The sequence below is a fragment of the Thamnophis sirtalis genome, unplaced genomic scaffold (genome assembly GCF_051295495.1).
Source record: "Thamnophis sirtalis isolate CommonGarterSnake01/CBP01778 unplaced genomic scaffold, rThaSir2_p1.2 scaffold_2, whole genome shotgun sequence".
Taxonomy (NCBI): Eukaryota; Metazoa; Chordata; class Lepidosauria; order Squamata; family Natricidae; genus Thamnophis; species Thamnophis sirtalis.
This window is the reverse complement of record NW_028261382.1, coordinates 175,497,917-175,520,628: the sequence shown is the minus strand read 5'-3', so window position 1 is coordinate 175,520,628 and position 22,712 is coordinate 175,497,917. Positions and strand designations below refer to the sequence as shown.

The window sequence follows — 22,712 nt, the reverse complement described above, 5'->3', positions numbered from 1 at the left end:
TCCCCTGGTCCTTCTCTTCCCTAGACCAGCCATGCCCAGTTCCTGCAATTGTTCTTCATATGTCTTAGTCTCCAGTCCCCTCATCATCTTTGTTGCTCTCCTCTGCAGTCTTTCTAGAGTTTCAAACCTCGATGCAATATTCTAGGTGTGTCCTTACTCAGCCTTTACAGAGTGGTGTTAGAATAGAACAGAAGAGGATTCTTTATTGGCCAAGTGTGATTGGACACACAAGGAGTTTGTATTTGGTGCATATGCTCTCAGTGTGCATAAAAAGACGGATACTTTCATCTATGGCTATCATTATGTGTTGTACCCTATGATTCTTGGCCAATATACCTTGTGCCTCACGTGATCTTCATTGAATCCCTCCGTTGGCTCATATTAACCACCAAGGTGGCGCAGTGGTTAAATGCAGCACTGCAGGCTACTGCTAGATCAGCAGTTCAGCGGTTCAAATCTCACTGGCTCAGGGTTGACTCAGCCTTCCATCCTTCCGAGGTGGGTAAAATGAGGACCCAGATTGTTGGGGGCAATATGCTGACTCTCTGTAAACCGCTTAGAGAGGCCTGAAAGGCCTATGAAGCGGTATATAAGTCTACTGCTATTGCTAAATATTTAATTGGTTCTCCACTAAGACTCCAAGATCCTTTGCACAGTTACTGCTATTAAACCTGGTTTCTCCCAATCTTTTGTTGCAAGTCTTTCTTCATTCTGAGCCTTTCCTTTCCTAAGATCTTGACAAGACTACATATATATATCGGTGCCTTTAAGAGGAAGTTCTCTCCAGCAGGTTTCTCACCCCCTCTGGCTTCCGCTGCTCCTTTCGGTTTCCCTTCCCTCCCCCCTCCTTCCCCCCTTCCTCTCCCCTCCCTCCCTTTCGGTTCAAGGAGTTCGTGCAGCTGGGGCGGGTGGGCTGAGCGCGTGTTCTGGATGCTCTGTGCTGATGTGGGGAAATTGAGAGCAACCCCACCCTTCCTCCTCCTCCTCTTCCTCCTCTTCCTCTTCCTCTTCCAACTCTCGAAGCCTGCCTGGTTCGGAACTCTTCTCCGACCAGCCGGGGAAAGTCCGAGGGAGGCCCAGGGCTTTGCCGTCTTCCCAGCTCCAGGGACCGCCGAGCGCGCCCTTCCTCGCTTGTTGCCGGGGTCGTTGCTCGGGATTGGTGCCATGATTTTAAAGGGGCCTCAGAAATAATTCATTCTTTCTTTCTTTCTTTCTTTCTTTCTTTCTTTCTTTCTTTCTTTCTTTCTTTCTTTCTTTCTTTCTTTCTTTCTCTCTCCCTCCCTCCCTCCCTCCCTCCCTCCCTCCCTCTTTCTTTCTTTCTTTCTTTCTTTCTTTCTTTCTTTCTTTCTTTCTTTCTTTCTTTTTGCTTGTTTTCAAGCTTTCCCCTCCGGCCCGATGGAAAAACTGGCTGATGCCAACTCGCAGTTTGCTCTGGATCTTTTCCAAGAGTTGAAGGACCCAACGGGCAACGTTTTCTTTTCTCCGTTCAGTTTATCCTCCGCCCTGGCCATGCTCGTCTTGGGGGCCCGGGGTAACACAGCCTCGCAACTCCTGAAGGTCAGCAGGGATTTTTTTCTGACTATTAGTATGGCTTCTATGAGGAATTGTGGCTCCTTTGTAGGGAGAGTTGTACTTTCAGTGCTGTCTATTTGAAAGACCGTCTCTAGTTTAGGGATGAATCATCGACTTAAATGTATTAAGTATATCAGTAGATTTTGTTAGGACTTACAAAAAGTTAGTAAGACACAGGATAAGTAAAGTTTCATTTAATATTTACTCCAGGGTTTTACTAGTGATCAGCTGAACAGACAAGTCTCAGGAGAATAAAGGTGATAAATAGACAGATAGATAGATAGATAGATAGATAGATAGATAGATAGATAGATGACATGTAGACTCATGCCATTGTCTGTTATGCTGAAATTTTCAAGCACACTTCAAGTTAGTAAGACACAAGATCAGTAATGTTGCTTCTTTCATGATTTACTAGTTATCTGCTGAATAAACAATTCTCAAGAGAATAAAGGTGATAGAGAGATAGATGGTAAAGATAGATGGATAGATGATAGATAGATAATTTTCTATCACTAAAGTTGGCCTATTGATGAGAGGTTCTTGGAATTGTATTTTTAACTGACAGGTTACACTCTGACAAAGTTTGAAAAGTCTTGGTTTAGATTTTCTACATATAATCCAACCTGTATGGAATAAGGAGGTAAGAACAAAATTGATATACAAAGACATACAAAGAAGTGATGCTCTTTTTTTTTATCACCAGGCCTCAAGCCAAGTCAGCATATAGACTCATGCCATTGTCTGCTATGCTGAAATTTTCAAGCACAATGCCTTTGTATTAATCTTAAATACTGTAGGGGCCTCTTTTAAAATGAAACATATGTTTGCCATCGTACTATTTGTTCATGTATGCTTCCTACCTGCAATTATGCAGATTTCTGAAATGTCTCCATTGTTCTTAGACAAAATTATTTTTTGAACTAAACAATCCTTATTGGTACTAACTTAAGGCTTCTCTTTTCCATGCAGACGCTTCATTTTGAGGGAGTTGAAGATCTTCATTCATTATTTCACACGCTCAATACTAAAATTAACCGGAGCAATGCGCCCTACATTCTGAAACTTGCTAATAGGTTGTATGGAGAAAAAACGTTCAACTTTTTGTCTGTAAGTAGATTGCTAAATAAATAAACTTCAATAATGTATGGGTCATCAGAATGGCTTTATAGATCAATTTCAAATGCTATAAGACTATGATATTCATCAATACATTTATCCTTTGCTTGAAGTGAATCTTTAATCTCTCTTAATTAGGGCTGTTATGGTCAGCCCAGCCCAAAGATTATACTGAGAGATCCAATCACATCCAATCATTCATTTTCTTATACCTAATGGAACGAATCTTGCCAAATGAAGGTTATAACCATCTAACCTACTATATCCTGAGAGATTCCAGGGCGTGGCTACCCTGAACCTCTTCCATATTGGGACTGCACAGCCTCTTAATTTGGGTATTTCTCTCTCGAAAAACTTGGTATTTTGCTAAAATTCTCCCATCTCCCTCCTCACTGTTTCTCCAGGTTCACATTCCATCACAGCTTTGGAATATATAGTTTTACAGGTCCTTTGAATTTCTAATTGATTGGAATAAATATCTAATTGATTATTTATTTATTCATTTATTCATTCATTCATGCATTCATTAATTCATTCATTTATTTTAGGTGCTTCCCTTCTTGCTGTCCATAATAATTCTACTTATTTTACAATTTTACAATTTATTTTACTAATAAATATTATATGTCTCATTTTGCTAGGATTTCTTGACGGGCACCAAGAATATGTATGAAGCTGAATTATCTACAGTGGATTTCTTAAGTGCTCCAGACAAGGCGAAAAAGGAAATTAACCAATGGGTTGAACAGCAGACTGAAGGTGAGATTTGTTTTTAAAAAAATTAACAATATTTTTTATCTTTTTTGGGGTCTACCTCAGGAGGGTCAAGCTCATGTCATCATGGTGGAGTCACATGACAAATAGGGACTTCCCCCCCCCTTTACTAAACCAGGTATGGGTGTGGCCAGAGCATAACACATCCAGCCCACGAACCATGAGTTTGACAGTCCTGATCCCCATGATAATCAAACCGTTATTTTTATTTGCCACAATGCTGCCATCAAATACCAATTTCAGGAATTGATAAAAGAGAAAACAAAATAATACTTTTCAGCTGTTAGTCTTACGGAACAGTGGTTGTAAAGTGGTTAATGAAGGATCCAGTCTGCAGACGGTATCTTAGTAAAAGGTATTTGGGGTTCGCATAACAAGTCTGATGAAAAAGAAATTCTGAGAATAACCCACAGATACTTATTGATTAGATTGATTTTTCTGTATAGAAATTGCTAGTTTATACTATCATAGAAAAGTAAAAGTTGAGGTTAAATCTTAATGTTTCATTCTATTGCAGGAGACGGAGTCAGAAGTCTTTATTTCCTTTCTATCCTCTCTTCCTCACTTCTTTTCCCCCTAAATAATTAAAATTTATAAAGAATAAATAGACCAAAAACCAATAAGACAGGAGACATGAGGATGGGGGATCTACTCTCTATCCCATCAGCCACACCCTATAGGACCCTCCTGTCGGGGCTCCAGACCAGCCAGCAGAGTCAGATTTTAAGACTCTTCCAGAAGGCCGGGAGTGTTGGGACTGATGTTACCTCAGCAAATGAATATTAAAAACACTGAATGTTTTGAGTAATATGTTGATTAAAAAGAGCATTTTACTTTAAATTGGGTGGTTTGGGGTTTGGTTAGTCTAGAGAGAAGAAGGACTAAGTGTGACATAATAACAGTATTTCAGTATTTGAGAGGTTGCAACATAGGAGGGGGTCAAATTATTTATCAAATCACCTGCGCGCAGGACAAGAAACAATGAATGGAAACTAATCCAGAAGAGAAGCCACCTGGAACTAAGGAGAAACTTCCTAACAGTGAGGACAATTAACCAGTGGAACAAGTTGCCTTCAGAAGTTGTAGCTACTTCATCATTGGAGAGTTTTAAGAAGAGACTAGACAGTCACTTGTCTGAAATGGTCTCCTGCTTGAACAGGGGGTTAGACTAGAAGACCTCCAGGGCCCATTCCAGCAGTAGGTTGATTGATTGATTGATTCTGGGGATATGGCATATTGACATAAATGGCCACTCAGTGCCATTTACAGAAGCTTTTGCTAATTCGGGATTTTTTAAAAAGAAAAATATTTATAAGATAATTGCAAAGGGGAAATATACGTACATTTAACAACGGCATTTACGGTAGATCAGTCTCACTGATAATATTATTTAAGTCTCAGTTCTTGGCGCAGCTAATTAACAGTGAAATTTCTCTGTCAAGGTAAAATCTCTGAGTTGTTACCTGAAGGATCCATCAATGAAATGACTAAATTGGTTTTGGTGAATGCTGTCTACTTTAAAGGCAACTGGGAAAAGGCATTTAAAGAAAAAGATACTAATGACAAGCCCTTTAGGCTAAATAAGGTAAATATTTTTTGTCTCTCTTCTATAACAGCTTGTGGTTCATGAAGCATCATCAACCGTTTATGATAGCGTTGAACACATAATCCTAACTTATCTGTACTCATGTTTTTTCAGCCTTATATCACTTCCTTTGAGCCTGATCACTAGTTACAAATCTCAACTTTCATATAAGTTAAACCTAATTCCATTCTGAAATACTTTACTTAATTTAGTGGGTCATTTGCCTATTTGCACTAATACATGAAGGAAAACAATAAATGAGTTTTTATTTATTTTAATGCTATTTTTTCCCTTTTTAATTTTTTTTAAGTTGCTTTAGATGTTCTGTTTATCCTTACCTGGAAGTGAATTTCATTTACCTTAACAGAGTTGTATGATTCCAAAGAACAGCTATATATTAATGTAGTTTTGCAAAGATTCACTTCCCAGAACCAGTTCTATCAACTTCAGTATATGTATATGTATATGTATATACAGAAACTTTCTTTCCTTCTTGTTTGATAAGCTCCTCATTGTAATATTCTTAAAATAATGCAGAGAGAAAAGAAGACTGTGAAGATGATGTTTATGAAGGAGAAACTTCCTTTTCGTTTTATCCCTGAGTCCAAGTGTCGTGTGCTGGAACTGCCATACAAGGGAAAGGATCTTAGCATGATAATCCTTTTGCCTGATGACATTGAGGATAATTCCACAGGCCTGGAACAGGTGACTCTCTTGCTTTCTTGCTATTGCTGTAAAATCATTGTCCTAAGCAAAATTATTCTAAACATTTTTCGGAGTATAAGACGCACATTTTCCCCACTTAAAAAAAAGGGTGAAAATTTGGGTGCGTTTTATACACGGAATGTAGTCCCGCCCACCTGCCAGCCCACCCTTTGGCCTTTGCCTCCCAGCAATTTGCCTCCTTGCATTAAACAGCCTGTTTCAGTTACAGCTTCGCCATAACCTGATTAGCATAAGCAGCTGATTGTTGTTTGGATCAGGCCCCCGATGATCAGCTGTTTTAGGCTGCAGGGAATGCCATTGCCTATTTCTGCCTCCACATGCCCCATTTTCTGTCCATTCTGATCCCTGTTGCCTGGAACTGGCAGAAAATGGGTCACGCAGAGGCTGAAAACGGGGCATGAAGAAGTTGAAAATGGGGCGCGGGGAGGCATCAATAGGCTATGGCAATCCCTGCAGCCTGAGACAGCTGATCGTCGGGGGCTTGATCCAAAGGACAATCAGCTGCTTGTGCTAATCAGGCCATGGTGAAACTGAAACAGGCCGTTTGCTGCAAGGAGGGAAATTAGCAATAGCAATAGCAGTTAGACTTATATACTGCTTCATAAAGCTTTCAGCCCTCTCTAAGCGGTTTACAGAGTCAGCCTATCGCCCCCAACAACAATCTGGGTCCTCATTTCACCCACCTCGGAAGGATGGAAGGCTGAGTCAACCCTGAGCCGGTGAGATTAGAACCGCTGAACTGCAGATAACAGTCAGCTGAAGGGGCCTGCAGTACTGCACTCTACCCACTGCGCCACTTCGGCTCCTTATTGCTTATTCCTATTGCTGGGAGGTGGAGGCAGATTTTTTTTCTCGCTTTCCTCCCCAAAAACTAGGTGCATCTTATACTTCGGAGCCTCTTATACTCCAAAAGAATATGGTAAATCCTTGCTAGGATCACCCATCTGCATAGACAAAGTTGTGGCTTATGTGATGCAATGATTGGCTCAACATACATCAGTGGGGTTCTGAAGAGAGTCTGCCTTATTCTGGGGGTTTCCAGAAAATCTTTAAAGCTTTCTTCCTTTTTGTACCAGACACCATGAATCCCTAATCCTCTCGGGTGAACGAATTGAAAACAGATTCGATCTGAATTAGACTTAAATAGTATCTTAAATGGTAAACAGTAAAGTATCTAGGAAATAAATGATTTTTTATGTTATGTTTGGACATGATTTTGCCAGAAAATGCCTTTTTAAAAGATCTATGTGTACTTCTAATAATGTTTATGCTATAAACTCTGCATTAATTTTTCCCCCCATCTGAACATCTGTTAAAGACGCGAATAGATTAGCATGAGGCAGAAACCACCTTGCACTCAATTAGAGAAAGGCCATGTGTGAGGCAGAGAAATGTGCTTTCTGGCTCTGTAAATTAATTCATCCTGAAGTCAGTGATGTCCTGTTTTTCAGCAACACATTTCTCTGTGCTGAAATGGAAATATTGTCCCTTAGTGATGGAAATAATTACTTGTCTTTCTTTTCTGTTTTAGCTGGAACAACAGCTTACTTTGAAAAAACTGCAAGAATGGACCCAGCCCCAAAATATGAATTCCCACTGGGACATCAACGTACATCTACCTAAATTTCAGCTGGAAGAAAACTATGATCTTAAACCTTACTTTTCAGCCTTGGGGTTAATAGATATTTTTGAACGTGGCAAGGCTAATTTGTCTGGAATGTCAGGATCTCAGGATCTCCATGTCTCTAAAATTGTTCACAGGTCATTTCTGGAAGTAAATGAAGTGGGCACTGAAGCAGCAGCAGCTACTGGGGCTACATGTGTGCCTTATTGTCGGCCCTTGGAGGAGAATTTTACTGCTGACCATCCTTTCCTATTTTTTATCCGTCATAATCCAACAAAGACTATACTCTTCCTTGGTAGATTTGCTTCTCCATAAAGAGTATCGTAAGACATGAAACCAACTTCCACTCTCCTATAAAACACACGCTTGTCTGCATGCTTGGTGCAATTGAGTTAGTTGGGTTCCTCCAGATCAGGGGTGTCAAACCCACGTCATCATGTGACATATTGTGACCGCCTCCTCCCTTCGCTAAACCGGGAGTGGGCGTGGCCAGTGCATGACACGTCCAGCCCAAAGGCCGTAAGTTTGACACCTCTGCCCCAGATGTTTTCCACCTTAAGATTTTCTTGATTTTATGTTAACAGATCTTCTGTGACAATTTGCTCTAAAAGGTAATCACTAAAAGGTGTTTGATTTCAGTTCTTTTAATTTCCAGCTAGCTAGGAATTCTGGGTATTGAAGTTTGAGCTGTTTGGAAGCCGTCAAGACAAGCGGCAGTTACTATGCATTGTATTTGTAAAATGAATAACATACGAATTCCTAGAATAAAGTTGGCTTTCATTCAATATATTGTAAGAGTCCTTTGTCCAGACTCTTTGGTCCTGGAAAAATCATGGATAATATAGAATCCAGAGAGCAACGTTGTTGTTCTTAAAAATACAAAACAATTTGACACTTTTGGTTACTCTTCTCCCACACACACATTTCCTCCTTTCCCCCTTCCTCTTCTCCTCTCCTGATGGATAGATGATAATCAGAGAGAGGATAGATAGATAGATAGATAGTAGACATGATAGATTAGATAGATAGTTTTGAAAGATAGATAGACAGATGGTTAACATTGTAGATTAGAGATAGATAGATAGATAGATAGATAGATAGATAGATAGATGATAGACAGATAGATGATAGATAGATGGTTAACATTGTAGTTTAGATAGATAGATAGATAGAAGACATAATATAGATAGTTTAGAAAGATATAGATGGTTAACATTGTAGATTAGATAGATAGATGATAGACAGATAGATGATAGTAGATGGTAGACATAAAAGACTAGATAGATAGATAGATAGATAGATAGATAGATAGATAGATAGATAGATAGATAGATAGATAGAAAGATAGAAAGAAAGAAAGAAAGAAAGAAAGAAACATGATAGAGAGATGGTAGACATAATGGAGAGAGGGAGAGAGAGATGATAGTTGGAAAGATAGGGGTGTGTGTGTCTCTGTGTGTTTGTGTGTGTGTGAGAGAGAGGGAGAGAATTTTCTATAACTTGGCCTATTGATCAGAGGTTCTGGGGATTTTATTTAGACTCACACATTATACTCTATGAGGAAGTTTGAAAACCTTTGGTTGACCTTTTCCACATACAGTTGTCCAACCTGTAGGGAAGAAGGATTCTCTTTTTAATCAATATATTCATCAAAACATTCAGCGTTTTGGAGGCCGGGTCTTGGGATGGAGGCGCTCCCTTCCTCGGAACTCCGAGGGAGTTAATAATTGTCCAACCTGTAGGGAAGAAGGATAGAAGGAGAAAATCCATGCACAAACAATACCAAGAAGGAATGCGGGCGAGCTTTGGCAGCTGGGGCGGGGGGCCTAAGGGCGTGTATTGGAGGCCGGGTCTTCTTCGGATGTAGGCACCTGGGTGGCAGCCCCACCCTTCCTCCTCCTCTCGTCCTTCTCACGCCTTCAAAAACCCCTCCCCCTTTGGTGAAGGTCAGTCCGGGGACACTTCCACCCCTCCAGCTCCAGAGACGCCCCAGCGCTCCCTTTCTCGGAACTCCGAGATCTGCGCAGGAGTGGCTCTCTCTTTTGTTCTTAAAAGTACAAAACAATTTGTCATCTTAGTACGTACCTTAGGAGCTATTTTGGTACAAGTTGTCTTATCAGCAAATGCAGAATTGTCCACGTGTGAATCACTAGTGACCTCAATTTACATTTTTTCCCCACATTCTCTCTCAGTAAACCTACTATATCCTGAGAGATGAGTTATGAGTTATGAAAGTTTATTTATATGCCGCCCTTTTCCCTGGGGGGACTCAGGGCGGCTTGCAACTTAAAAAGGGGGGGGAAACAAACATTTAACACGTGAGAACAATACATAATTAAAAAACACAACATTCATACCATTCGGGTGGGTTACAATCTTTAGCCCCAGGCCTGACGGGATAGCCAGATTTTAAGGGCTGTGCGGAAGGTCTGGAGGGTGGTGAGATTCCAGGATGTGGCTAGCCTTCCCCTCTCCCTCCTCCATTTTTGGGACTTCACAGCCATTTAATCTGGGCGTCTTTCTGGGAAAATACCGTGTTTTGCTAACATTCCCTACCCCCACACCGTATTCCTTCTCCAGGTGCATATTCCATGGCAGCTATGAAATATGCAATTCACAGGTTCCTTGTTTTTCTCTCTTTTATCACCATACAGTTGTGTTTTTGGTGATAGGTGTGATAAGTATCACAGCTCACCTTATGAGATAGATCCAGACCAGCCAGCAGAGTCAGATTTTAAGACTCTTCCAGAAGGCCAGGAGTGTTGGAACAGATGTTAATCTCAGCAAATGAATATTAAAAATGCTGTGGAGCCACTCAATGCATAAACCACTACCATTTCAGAGAAGTGGCTGTATAGTCTCCTCTTAAAAACCTCCAGTGAGAAAATACCTACAACTTCTGCCATGAAGCTGTTGGTTAATTGTCCTCACTGTTAGAAAGTTTCTCCTTCGTTCCATGTTGCTTCTCTTCTGGGTTAGTTTCCATCCATTGTTTTTTGTCCTGTCTGTAGGGGCTCTGATAAATAATTTGACCCACTGCTCTTGGTGGCAACCTCTCAAATACTGGAATACTCCTATTATGTCACCTCTAGTCATCTCTGAGCCGAGGTGGTGCAGTGGTTAAATGCAGCACTGCAGGCTACTTCAGCTGACTGCAGTTCTGCAGTTTGGCTGTTCAAATCCCACCGGCTCAAAGTTGACTCAGCCTTCCATCCTTCCGAGGTGGGTCAAATGAGGACCCGGATTGTTGTTGGGGGCGATATGCTGGCTCTGTAAACCGCTTAGAGAGGGCTGAAAGCACTATGAAGCGGTATATAAGTCTAACTGCTATTGCTATTGCTATTGTCTTTCTTTTCTCTAGACTAGCCAAACCCAAAATCACCCAATTTAAGATTAAATTCTCTTTTTAATCAATATATTCATCAAAACATTCAGCGTTTTGGAGGCCGGGTCTTGGGATGGAGGTGCTCCCTTCCTCGGAACTCCGAGGGAGTTAATAATTGTCCAACCTGTAGGGAAGAAGGATAGAAGGAGAAAATCGATGCACAAAACAATACCAAGAAGGAATGCGGGGGAGCTTTGGCAACTGGGGCGGGGGGGGGGGGCTAAGGGCGTGTATTGGAGGCCAGGTCTTGGGATGGAGGCACCTGGACGGCAGCCCCACCTTTTCTCCTCCTCTCGTCCTTCTCACGCCTTCCAAACCCCCTTCTCCCCCTGGCCGGTGAAGGTCAGTTCGAGGGCACTCTCTCCCCTCCGTCTCCAGAGACACCCCGGCACTCCCTTCCTCGGAACTCCGAGATCGGCACGGGAGGGGCTCTCTGAGCATCAACCCACCTTCAGCATCGCCACTGGTCTTGTCTCGGCAGGTAATATGAGTAACATCTGAAGTCCTGGAATAAAGTTGGCTTTCATTCAATTCAACGTAAGAGTCCTTTGTCCAGACTCTTTGGTCCTTCTCACGCCTTCCAAACCCCCTTCTCTCCCCTCCCCCCCTGGCCATCCGGGGAAGGTCCGTCCAAGGGCTCTCCCGCCCCTCCGTCTCCAGAGACACCCCGGGGCTCCCTTCCTCGGAACTCCGAGGGAGTTAATAATTGTCCAACCTGTAGGGAAGAAGAATAGAAGGAGAAAATCGATGCACAAAACAATACCAAGAAGGAATGCAGGGAGCTTTGGCAACTGGGGCAGATGGGGGCATAAAGGCGTGTATTGGAGGCCGGGTCTTGGGATGGAGGCACCTGGACGGCAGCCCCCACCCTTCCTCCTCCTCTCGTCCTTCTCTCGCCTTCCAAACCCCCTTCTCTCCCCCCCGGGCCATCCGGTGAAGGTCAGTCCGAGGGCCCTCCCGCCCCTCCGGCCCCGGCGCTCCCTTCCTCGGAACTCGGAGATCGGCACGGGAGGGGCTCTCTGAGCATCAACCCACCTGGAGCATCGCCACTGGTCTTGTCTCGGCAGGTAATATGAGTAACATCTGAATTCCTGGAATAAAGTTGGCTTTCCTTCAATGCAACGCAAGAGTCCTTTGTCCAGACTCTTTGGTCCTTCTCACGCCTTCCAACCCCCCTTCTCTTCCCCCCCCCGGGCCATCCGGGGAAGGCCAGTCCGGGAGCGCTCCCGCCCCTCCGGCTCCAGAGACGCCCCGGCGCTCCCTTCCTCGGAACTCCGAGATCTGACGCGGGAGAGGCTCTCTTTATATCAACCCACCTGGAGCCTCGCCGCTGCTCTTCACTCGGCAGGTAAGGCTGGGATTGAAGGCACGGAAAGCTTCGCTCGCTCTCCCGTCCTCGTTGCTCGCCTTAGCGGCTCTCAACTCCAAGGAGCCTCCGGAAGAATTCTCTCTTCGTTCCTTTCCAAGCTTTCCGCTTCGTCACCATGGAAAAACTGGCTGATGCCAACTCGCACTTTGCTCTGGATTTTTTCCAAGAGTTGAAGAAGCCAACGGGCAACGTTTTCTTTTCTCCGTTCAGCATTTCCTCCGCCCTGGCCATGATCGTCTTGGGGGCCCGGGGTAACACAGCCTCGCAACTCCTGAAGGTCAGCAGGGATTTTTTTCTGTCGTGTTAGTTATAGAAATATGCGGAAGTTTGGCTGTTCTGTAAGGAGAGTTGTACTTTCACTTCTGTCTATTTGAAAGACCGTCTCTAGTTTAGGGATGAATCATCGACTTAAAATGTATGAAGCACATCGCGAGATTTCGTTAGGACTTCCAGAAAGTGAGTAAGACACAAGATCAGTGATGTCGCTTCTTTCGTGATTTACTCCAGCTGAACAAACAGTTTCCAAGATAATAGCAGTGATAAATGGATGCTAAAGATAGATAGGTCAATGATAGAGATCGCTAAGTAGCTAATATCATCAGCTAGCCACTTGATGATAGATGGAGGGAGGGAAAGAGGGTGGGAGGGAGGGAAGGATGGACAGATGGATGGATTTCATTTCATTTCATGAGCCAAGGTGGCGCAGTGGTTAAATGCAGCACTGCAGGCTACTGCTAGATCAGCAGGTCAGCGGTTCAAATCTCACCGGCTCAGGGTTGACTCAGCCTTCCATCCTTCCGAGGTGGGTAAAATGAGGACCCAGATTGTTGGGGGCAATATGCTGACTCTCTGTAAACCGCTTAGAGAGGGCTGAAAGGCCTATGAAGCGGTATATAAGTCTACTGCTATTGCTATTGCTATTTCCCTTTATTTGTATGCCGCCCTTTTCCCTGGGGGGACTCAGGGCGGCTCACAGTTCAAAAAAGGGGAGGGGGGGAAGGACAAACAATACTCCAACATGGAGACAATACAAACATATTAAAAAGAAAGCACAACAGTCACACAATTCGAGTGGGGTTAGAATCTTAACCCCAGGCCAGCCGGGACAGCCAGGACAGCCAGATCTTTAAAGCAGTGCAGAAGGATTGGAGGGTGGTGAGGGTCCGAATCTCCACGGGGAGTTCATTGATGGAGACAGGTAGCTAGGTAGGTAGGTAGGCAGGCAGACAGATAGACAGACAGACAATTTTCTATCAAAGTTAGCCGCCCGGAGTCCTACCGGATTGGGCGGCATATAAATTTTAATAATAAATAAATAAATATAAAATAGTTGGCATATTGATCAAAGGTTCTTAACCGACAGGTTACACTGTGAGACAGTTTGAAAACCCTTAGTTTAGATTGTCCACATAGAGTTTGTCCAACCTGTATGGAATAAGGATGTGAGGACAAAACTGAACATAAACATTTGGATGCTCTCCGTTGTATTCAAAGGAAACATTCTCTACTCTCTTGCTATGCTTTATCAAAAAAATCATTTGTTAATGAAAATCAGACTAACATTTAACTTTTCCTTATCCATTCCGATTAGTTTTGTGCCATAGTAGTCTACATAGATTCTGTAACTGTTCAGTTCACTTCAGTTTATTATATTTATATGCCACCCTTTTCCCCCTGAAGGGGACTCAGGGCGGCTCACAACTCGAACCGGGGAAGGGGATACAGACAAAAAAATTTAAAACAGCAAGCATAATAATATATGATTTAAAACTCACAACAGTCATACCATTCGAGACAGGGGGGAACAGCTCTTTAGCCCCAGGCCTGTCGGAACAGCCAGGTTTTGAGGGCTTTGCGGAAGGCCTGGAGGGTGGTGAGGGTTCGAATCTCCACGGGGAGTTCATTCCAGAGGGTCGGAGCAGCCACAGAGAAGGCTCTCCTCCGGGTAGTCGCCAGTCGACACTGGCCGGCGGATGGAATTCGGAGGAGGCCTAATCTGTGGGATCCACTGTTCCCTCTAAGGTGCGCGCCTGCGCGGCCGCGCACATGCCTGCAATTCCCCGCGCAGTCGTTTCTAATTGCCGCGCAGAGGCACGTGGGGCAGGTATTCTGGACACGAACTACAGAGCGATCGCAATCAAAACCTCCTCCAGCTAAACCTTTTACATTGCCGCCCGACTTCAGGATTCTCTAATCAGTGTAGGTTGAAAAGAAAAACGGGAAAGGGATCTTAAAGATTTAAGTTTGGAGCAGTTTTCACGGGGAATTAGAAGAGTCAGAGAGCTCTGCTGCTGTCTGGAGTTTTTTCCTCCCTCCCTCTCAGACCTGCCTGCAAGATCGGCTAATTTGCTATTGCCTGGGCTGACTGACTCTCCCCGGTTACATTTAGCAACAATGTAGCTTTTTGAGCTATTTTTCTCCCTCCTCAGCCCCGCCCGACTTCAGGATTCTCTGTGATTCTGTGTAGATTCTGTAAAGAAAAAAGGAAGGAGGAGGGAGGGGGATCTTAAAGATTTAAGTTTGGAGCAGTTTTCACGGGGAATTAGAAGAGTCAGAGAGCCCTGCTGCTGTCTGGAGTTTTTTCCTCCCTCCCTCTCAGACCTGCCTGCAAGATCGGCTAATTTGCTATTGGCTGGGCTGACTGACTCTCCCCGGTTACATTTAGCAACAATGTAGCTTTTTGAGCTATTTTTCTCCCTCCTCAGCCCCGCCCGACTTCAGGATTCTCTGTGTAATAAAAATTCCAGTCCCACGTTGTAACGAAGGAGTACCTATATTTGATAACTCATTGGGATTTTCAAAGTCATTGAGAATATTTTTGCTTTTAATCTAATTAAACTTCAGTTTAAAATAGTGACTTCCACAGAGCAAACTAAAACCACTACTTTATAAACAAAAGGAAGGTGTTTTTTTCTCTTATTTGGTTATGGTAGAGCCATTTTAACAATCTATATTTGCAAGTAGTATGCAGTTTTGCAGTAGTAGTAGGTTACTGAAACCCTCTGTACAGAAAGGAGCAAATTCCCACAAATTTTTAAACAATCAACAAGCATTGTTGAACATGAGGCAATAAATCCTTGAGTTTACAACTTAACGATGGAAGAAAACTCTTAGATGTGAATGAGACTTTAATTATGGTTATTTTAATAATTTTACTCATTTAAAATAGCAAATTGCATATAATACATTCACAGAAGCATACAGTGTATAGACAACTTTTGCAATTGAATGTTGTTAACTCATTAAAATGAAGTATCTCAAGTGAAATTCATTAAAATGAAGTATATCAAACATTTACTATTTTAATATTAGTGGTATTAAGTGCCATTTATATATTCATTTCAAAGCTCTTTTTTATTTAATCCAAAATGAATTTGAAAAGATAATTGTAATAATTGATAAACCCTAACCCTATAGGTACATCATCAGTCAGTGCTGATGTCAAAACGTAAAGCTGGAGTAAATGTTGTTACGAAGAAAAAGTGCAGCTGGAAGTTTAAACTAGAATGGTTGGAAGAGTTAGTAGAAACTGAACTGCCAACTTCGTCTAGAAAACAGTTAACAAAACTGGGTGATATCTTCACTTATCGTGAAAGTAGTGATGACATTGTTTGCCAAATATGCCAAGAAGCTTGTACAGGTGGCACATTCGCCACTGGAAAACGATGGAACGATTGGAAAATTGATTATTTGAAGCGTCATATCAATCAGAAGATTCACCTGGATTCGATCACTAAACTACGATGCCAGAAATCTGGAGGGCTGCCGAGGCTACTGACTGAAAGTGCAGAAGACAAAGCGAACAGAAAAGAAGTTTCACTGCGCAGAAATGCTAATGCTGATGAAGTCAAAATTTTGATTGATAATGTGTTGCTGGCCATAAACATGAATGTGTCAATGTTATCAGTCAAAGCCATACATGACCACATAGGCAAGTATGTGTCCATTCCAGAGAGCTGGCGCAGCAAGAATTATGGCTTTGAGTTTGTGGAGTGCATCAATGCAGTTGTTCAGAAAGAAGTCATGCATGATCTACGTAATGCCAGTTGTCATACTCTTATTGCTGATGAAAGCACCGATGTATCAGTCACCAAAATGTTGATTTTGTATGCGAAATTCCGCCCGTCTAATGCTGCAATTTATAAGACCGTGTTTGCAGGAATTTTACAGTTGTCAACATGCGACAGCACAGCAATCACAGCAGCCATAAAAGAGTTCTATGCTACAAACAATATCAATCTTCAAAAGATGGTAATGTTTACGTCAGACGGTGCGTCTGTGATGCTGGGTAAGCATAATGGTGTGGCTGCTCAGCTTCGTCGAGATATATCCCATTTGGTTGAACAGCACTGTGTGGCACATCGGGAAGACCTGGGGATTGATGATGCATGTAAACACATCTCACTTATGAAAGACATTGAGACTTTACTGCGCACTGTGTACACACTATTCTGCCGCTCTTCTGTGAAGAAAACGGCATTTGCAGAACTAGCAGAAGTTCTTGACTGTGAAGCAGTAGCCTTCAGACCGTTGAATGAAGTACGATGGCTTTCCAGACATTTTGCCTTGAGAGCACTAATAAAAAACATTACAGTTTTGCTTGAATACTGTAAAGAGCAAGCAGAATCACACAGTGACCCAGTATGTAAATATTGTTACAAAAAGTTGACGGATCCACAGATTCGTGCTGCATTGATTGTGTTTGATGACGTTGTTAGCGAATTAGCCCAGTTGAACAAGTTGTTGCAAAGAAGCAACCTGACACCAATAGAAGCTGTTCAGTTTGTGAAGGCCAGAATAGCCAAGCTTCGCCTGCAGTATTTAGGTGAAACGGTTTACTGGAATAACGAAGCTCGCGAATATATGGAGAGCAACCCAGACATTGACACGGCTCCTATACTCAGATTTATTGAACGTTTGTGCTTGCATCTTGACAGTCGTTTTCCAGACAATGAGCTGACAGATTGGAATATATTCGAAACTGCTGCTCTGTCGAATGTGAATTCTTTTAATTTTGGGGAAACTGAGATTGCAACTCTGGTTGGAAAATACCAGCATTTCTTTGACGATTTGGATGAAGTCAGCATCACATCAGCTGTACAATCACAATATCGTGACTTCAGATTTCTGGTGTCAGAGAAATTCAAGTCTGGATTAATGCACTCATTTGATGATGTAGTTCAGTTTGTACTAAGAGAGCAACAGTTTGGATTGCTGTCATGTCTGCTGGACATCTGCGCAACATTCCAAGCATCAAGCGCCGATTGTGAGCGAGGTTTCAGCTTGATGAATGCCATCAAGACCAAAGCTCGCAATCGGCTGCAAACTGAGCACTTGGATATGCTGATGCGAATCCGATCTTACCAGACTTCAGTGGTGCAGATTGATCTTGACAAAGTGTACTCGGAATGGTTGTTAAAGAAAGACAGACGTGAGAAACTTTAAGATGAGATAGACTTTCAGTGAATAACAGTGTACATTACTGTAAACACTATACATAATTTTAATATTTTAATAATATAAGTGATACTGATATATAACACTTTTAATTAAACGTGCACCTTGAATAAATATAACTTTGACTTTCAAATAACACTGATTTCGTTGTTGTCTTGGGTGACATCTGTTAAAAAAATTCAGGTGCTCAGGCATGAAAATGTGCCGCTCAAACACTATACTTTTCCGCTCACACTGAAAAAAAATTAGAGGGAACATTGGTGGGATCTAATCAGTCTAGTGGAGGTAATTGGCAGCAGGCGGTCTCTCAACTGATACCCTAAGGTCATTTTGAATAAACCAACCTGTTTTCTAAATTCCCAAGACAGAATATATATAGTATACACATTCAGGCTTTGATAAATCCCCAATTTTTCCCACAATATGTATTAATCTTAGATATTATATACGTCTCTTTTAAGATGAAACTTAAGTTTGATCCATTGTGCTGTTTATTTATGTATTCTTTCTACCTGTGAATCTGTAGATTTCTGAAATGTGTCCATTGTTCTTAGACAAAATTATTTTTGCACTAATCCTAATTTCACTGTTCTTATTGGTACTAAAGTAGGACTTATCTTTTCCACGCAGACCCTTCATTTTGGTGATGTTGAAGACTTTCATTCAAAATTTCACACGCTCAACAGTAAAATTAACCGGAGCAATGCGCCCTACATTCTGAAAGTTGCTAATAGGTTGTATGGAGAAAAAACTTACAACTTTTTGTCTGTAAGTAGATTGCTAAATAAATAAACATCCATAATTTATGGACCATCAGAATGGCTTTATAAGTCAATTGCAAGTTTTGTTAGGCGATGTTATTAAGCGGTACAATTATTCTTAGCTTGAAGTGAAACTTTAATCTCTTTTAATGAGGTCTGCTCTGATCAGCCCCGCCCAAAGACGATGCAGTGAGATCCAAGGTGGCGCAGTGGTTAAATGCAGCACTGCAGGCTACTTCAGCTGACTGCAGTTCTGCAGTTCGGCTGTTCAAATCTCACCGGCTCGGGGTTGACTCAGCCTTCCATCCTTCCGAGGTGGGTAAAATGAGGACCCGGATTGTTGTTAGGGGCGATATGCGGACTCTGTAAACCGCTTAGAGAGGGCTGAAAGCCCTATGAAGCGGTATATAAGTCTAACTGCTATTGCTATTGCTATCACATCCAGTCATTCATTTTCTTATACCTAATGGACAGAATCTTGCCAAATGAGAGTTATAACCATCTAACCTAATATATCCTGAGAGATTCCAGGGTGTGGCTACCCTTCCCCTCTTCCCCTCTGCCTCCTCCATTTTGGGACTTCACAGCCATTTAATCTGGGCGTCTTTGTGGGAAAATACCGTGTTTTGCTAAAATTCCCTACCCCCACACCATATTCCTTCTCCAGGTGCATATTCCATGGCAGCTATGAAATGTGCAATTCACAGGTTCCTTGTTTTTCTCTCTTTTATCCCCATACAGTTGTGTTTTTTGTGACAGGTGTGATAAGTATCGCAGCTCACCTTATGAGATAGATCCAGATTTTCCAATTAAATTACAAACTGTATGTATAATATGCATTTCTTTTCAGAAGGATAAACGTTCCTCAAAGACCATTCTGTTCAGGGTACAATTCAGTCAAAACAAACGATGCTAATCTCATGGTTAAAGTACTGAAGGCGGCTAGTGGTGTTGTTCAACTTAAGCATGGTTATCATGACAGTGAATTGGAAAATTTCAACACAGGCTGCATCAGCCTTGAGAGACATGTCTTCATTATGGTATTATGAGTGCTTGCTTATATGCAGTTACAAAAAGTAATGGCTGCCGAGCAGGAACGAGGAGATTAATTACATCTCTAATTGATTGGAGACGAGCATTGTTATTGTTCATTAAGTGTAAATGCTTCCCCGCTTGCTATCCCTAAAAATATACTTATTTTAAAATTCTATAATTAAATATATGCCTCATTTTCATAGGGTTTCTTGACAAGCACCCAGAATTTGTATGGAGCTGAATTATCCACAGTGGACTTCTCACAGGCTCCAGGCAAGGCAAGAAATGAAATTAACAAATGGGTTGAACAGCAGACTGAGGGTGAGATTTTTTTTTTTTAAAAAAACAACAACTATTGTATTATCTTTTCTTGGGTCTACGTGATAGTCAAACCCTTACTTTTATTTGCCATAATGCTGCCATAAAAGACCAATTTCTGGGATTGGCAAAAACTGACCCTACGAGGAAATCGGAAGTGACTTCCTGTTTGCTCCTAGGGTCGTTTTTGGTCCTCCGGAGGCTTCAGGGAAGCCTCCCGAAGATCCCTGAAGCCTCTGGAGGGCTTAAACCAACCTTACAAGCAAAACGGAAGTCCATTCCCGAATTTCCAGTGTGCCCATTGGGCCATTTTCTGCGCTCCTGGGGGGTCAGGGAAGCTCCTGAAGCCTCTGGAGGGCCTCCGGGGGAGGGGGAGGCTGTTTTCGCCCTCCCCAGGCTCCTATAAAGCCTCTGGAGGCTGGGGAGAGCAAACAAATGGCTTTAAAAAAGGCTGAACTCAGCTGGCCAGTGCGCGCATGCCAGCAGATAGAGCAACTCCTCGCGTGCCCTGACTAATGGCTCCACATGCCACCTGTGGCACATGTGCCATAGGTTCAGCATCCCGGGTATAGGGTCTCCTGCTTGAGCAGCGGGCTGGACTAGAAGACCTCCAAGGTCCCTTCCAGCTCTATTCTGATTGATTGATTGATTCCCGAGATGTGGCACCTTGAGCACTTGACAGAAATGGCCAGTCCATGAGATTTTGCTAATTCAGGATTTTTTAAAAAAGAAAACTACTTGCAAAATAATTACAGAGTGGAAATATACACTTAACAAGGGCATTTAGATTAGTCTCGTTGATCTGATATTATTATTATTATTATTATTTAAGTCTCAGTTTTTGGCACAGCTAATTGTAACGGTGAAATTTCTCTATCAAGGTAAAATCTCTGACTTGTTATCTGAAGAATCCATCCGTAAAAACACTATATTGGTTTTGGTGAATGCTGTCTACTTTAAAGGCAACTGGGCAAAGGCATTTAACGAAAAAGATACTAAAGACAAGCCTTTTAGGCTAAATAAGGTAAATATTTTTTGTCTCTCTTCTATAACAGCTTGTGGTATGGGTGGGTGTAGCAATAGCGACTCTCACGAAGCATCATCAACCGTTTATGATAGCGTTGAACACATAATCCTAACTTATCTGTACTCATGTTTTTTCAGCCTTACATCACTTCCTTTGAGCCTGATTACTAGTTACAAATCTCAACTTTCCGATAAATTAAACCTAATTCCGTTCTGAAATATTTTACTGAATTTAGTGGGACATTTGTCTATTTGCTCTGATATATGAAGGAAAACAATAAAGCAGTTTTTATTTATTTTTATACTATAGGTAGGCTTCCCCCCCCCCTTAGTTTATTTTTTAAGCTTGTTTAGATGTTCTGTTTATCCTTACCTGGAGATGAATTTCATTTAGCTTAATAGGTTGTATGATTCCAAAAACCAGGTATATATTAATAAAGTTTTGCAAAGGTGCATTTCCTCCAACTAGTTCTATCAATTTCAGCTTATACATAGAGAAACTTTATTTCTTTTTGGTTTGATAAGCTCCTCACTGTAATATTCTTAAAATAATGCAGAGAGAAAAGAAGACTGTGAAGATGATGTCTATGAAGGCGGAACTTCCTTTTCGTTATATCCCTGAGTGCAAGTCCCGTCTGCTGGAACTTCCATACAAGGGAAACGATCTTAGCATGATAATCCTTTTGCCTGATGACATTGAGGATAATTCCACAGGACTGGAACAGGTGATTCTCTTGCTTTCTTGCTATTGCTGTCCAATTATTATCCTAAGCAAAATTATTCTAAATATCAGATAAATACTTGGTAGGATCAAATTGTGTTTACTTCTAATAATGTTTATGCTATAAAGACTGCATTAATTTGTTCTCCATCTGAAAATCTGTTAAAGATGCAAATAGTTTAGCACTCTAAGCTAGAGAAATGTGCTTTTTGGCTCTGCGAATTCATTCATACTGAAATCAGAGATGGTCTGTTTATCAGCAAGGAGTTACTCTGTGCTGAAATGGAAATGTTTCAAATGATTACTTCTTTTTTTTTGCCGTTTTAGCTGGAGCAGCAGCTGACTTTGAAAAAACTGCAAGAATGGACCCAGCCCAAAAATATGAATTATGACACGGACGTCTGTGTGCATCTACCTAAATTTCACCTGGAAGAAGAGTACGATCTTAAATCTTATTTTGAAGCCTTGGGGTTAATAGATATGTTTGAGGTGAGCAAGGCTGATTTGTCTGGAATGTCAGGATCTGGGGATCTCCATGTCTCTAAAATTGTCCACAAGTCATTTCTGGAAGTCAATGAAGTGGGCACCGTAGCAGCTGCAGCTACTGCTGCTGTAGCTTCGAATAGTTCGCCCTTGAAATTTAATGCTGACCATCCTTTCCTATTTTTTATCCGTCATAATCCAACAAAGACTATACTCTTCCTTGGTAGATTTGCTTCTCCATAAAGAGTATCGTAAGACATAAAACCAACTTCCAGTCTCCTATAAAACACACGCTTCCCTGCATGCTTGGTGCAATTGAATAAGTTGGGTTCCTCCAGATCAGGGGTGTCAAACCCACGTCATCATGTGACATATTGTGACCGCCTCCTCCCTTCGCTAAACCGGGAGTGGGCGTGGCCAGTGCATGACACGCCCAGCCCAAGGGCCGTAAGTTTGTCACCCCTGCCCCAGATGTTTTCCACCTTAAGATTTTCTTGAATTTTCTTGATTTTATGTTAACAGATCTTCTGTGACAATTTGCTCTAAAAGGTAATCAATAAAAGGTGTTTGATTTCAGTTCTTTTAATTTCCAGCTAGCTAGGAATTCTGGGTATTGAAGTTTGAGCTGTTTGGAAGCTGTCAGGCAAGCGGCAGTTACTATGCATTGTATTTGTAAAATGAATAACATATGAATTCCTGGAATAAAGTTGGCTTTCATTCAATATATTGTAAGAGTCCTTTGTCCAGAGTCTTTGGT

General features: G+C 41.9%; 3 protein-coding genes and 1 long non-coding RNA gene across 4 annotated transcripts; 3 read left to right on the top strand and 1 right to left on the bottom strand.

Moving 5' to 3' along the window:
• The first annotated feature begins 1,382 nt into the window (after window positions 1-1,382).
• LOC148049292 (leukocyte elastase inhibitor-like) lies at window positions 1,383-8,189 on the top strand. Its single transcript, XM_087707552.1, has 6 exons — window positions 1,383-1,557; window positions 2,545-2,682; window positions 3,333-3,450; window positions 4,908-5,050; window positions 5,588-5,755; window positions 7,308-8,189. The coding sequence occupies exons 1-6, from the start codon at window positions 1,396-1,398 to the stop codon at window positions 7,713-7,715; spliced, it is 1,137 nt and encodes a 378-aa protein (XP_087563678.1). The 5' UTR covers window positions 1,383-1,395; the 3' UTR covers window positions 7,716-8,189.
• Window positions 8,190-11,413: 3,224 nt separating this feature from the next.
• On the bottom strand, window positions 11,414-12,227 carry LOC148049291 (uncharacterized). The gene is made up of 3 exons (XR_015695696.1): window positions 12,102-12,227; window positions 11,821-11,876; window positions 11,414-11,500 (listed from the first exon to the last, which is right to left on the bottom strand). It is a non-coding gene; the product is annotated as an uncharacterized LOC148049291 (long non-coding RNA).
• Window positions 12,124-22,677, top strand: LOC106556565 (leukocyte elastase inhibitor). The gene is made up of 6 exons (XM_087707553.1): window positions 12,124-12,431; window positions 18,242-18,379; window positions 19,611-19,728; window positions 20,607-20,749; window positions 21,309-21,476; window positions 21,800-22,677. Exons 1-6 carry the CDS (start codon window positions 12,270-12,272, stop codon window positions 22,196-22,198), a joined length of 1,128 nt encoding a protein of 375 aa, XP_087563679.1. The 5' UTR covers window positions 12,124-12,269; the 3' UTR covers window positions 22,199-22,677.
• Window positions 14,921-17,747, top strand: LOC148049290 (zinc finger protein 862-like). Its single transcript, XM_087707541.1, has one exon. It carries the CDS (start codon window positions 15,593-15,595, stop codon window positions 17,597-17,599), a length of 2,007 nt encoding a protein of 668 aa, XP_087563667.1. The 5' UTR covers window positions 14,921-15,592; the 3' UTR covers window positions 17,600-17,747.
• Window positions 22,678-22,712: the final 35 nt, after the last annotated feature.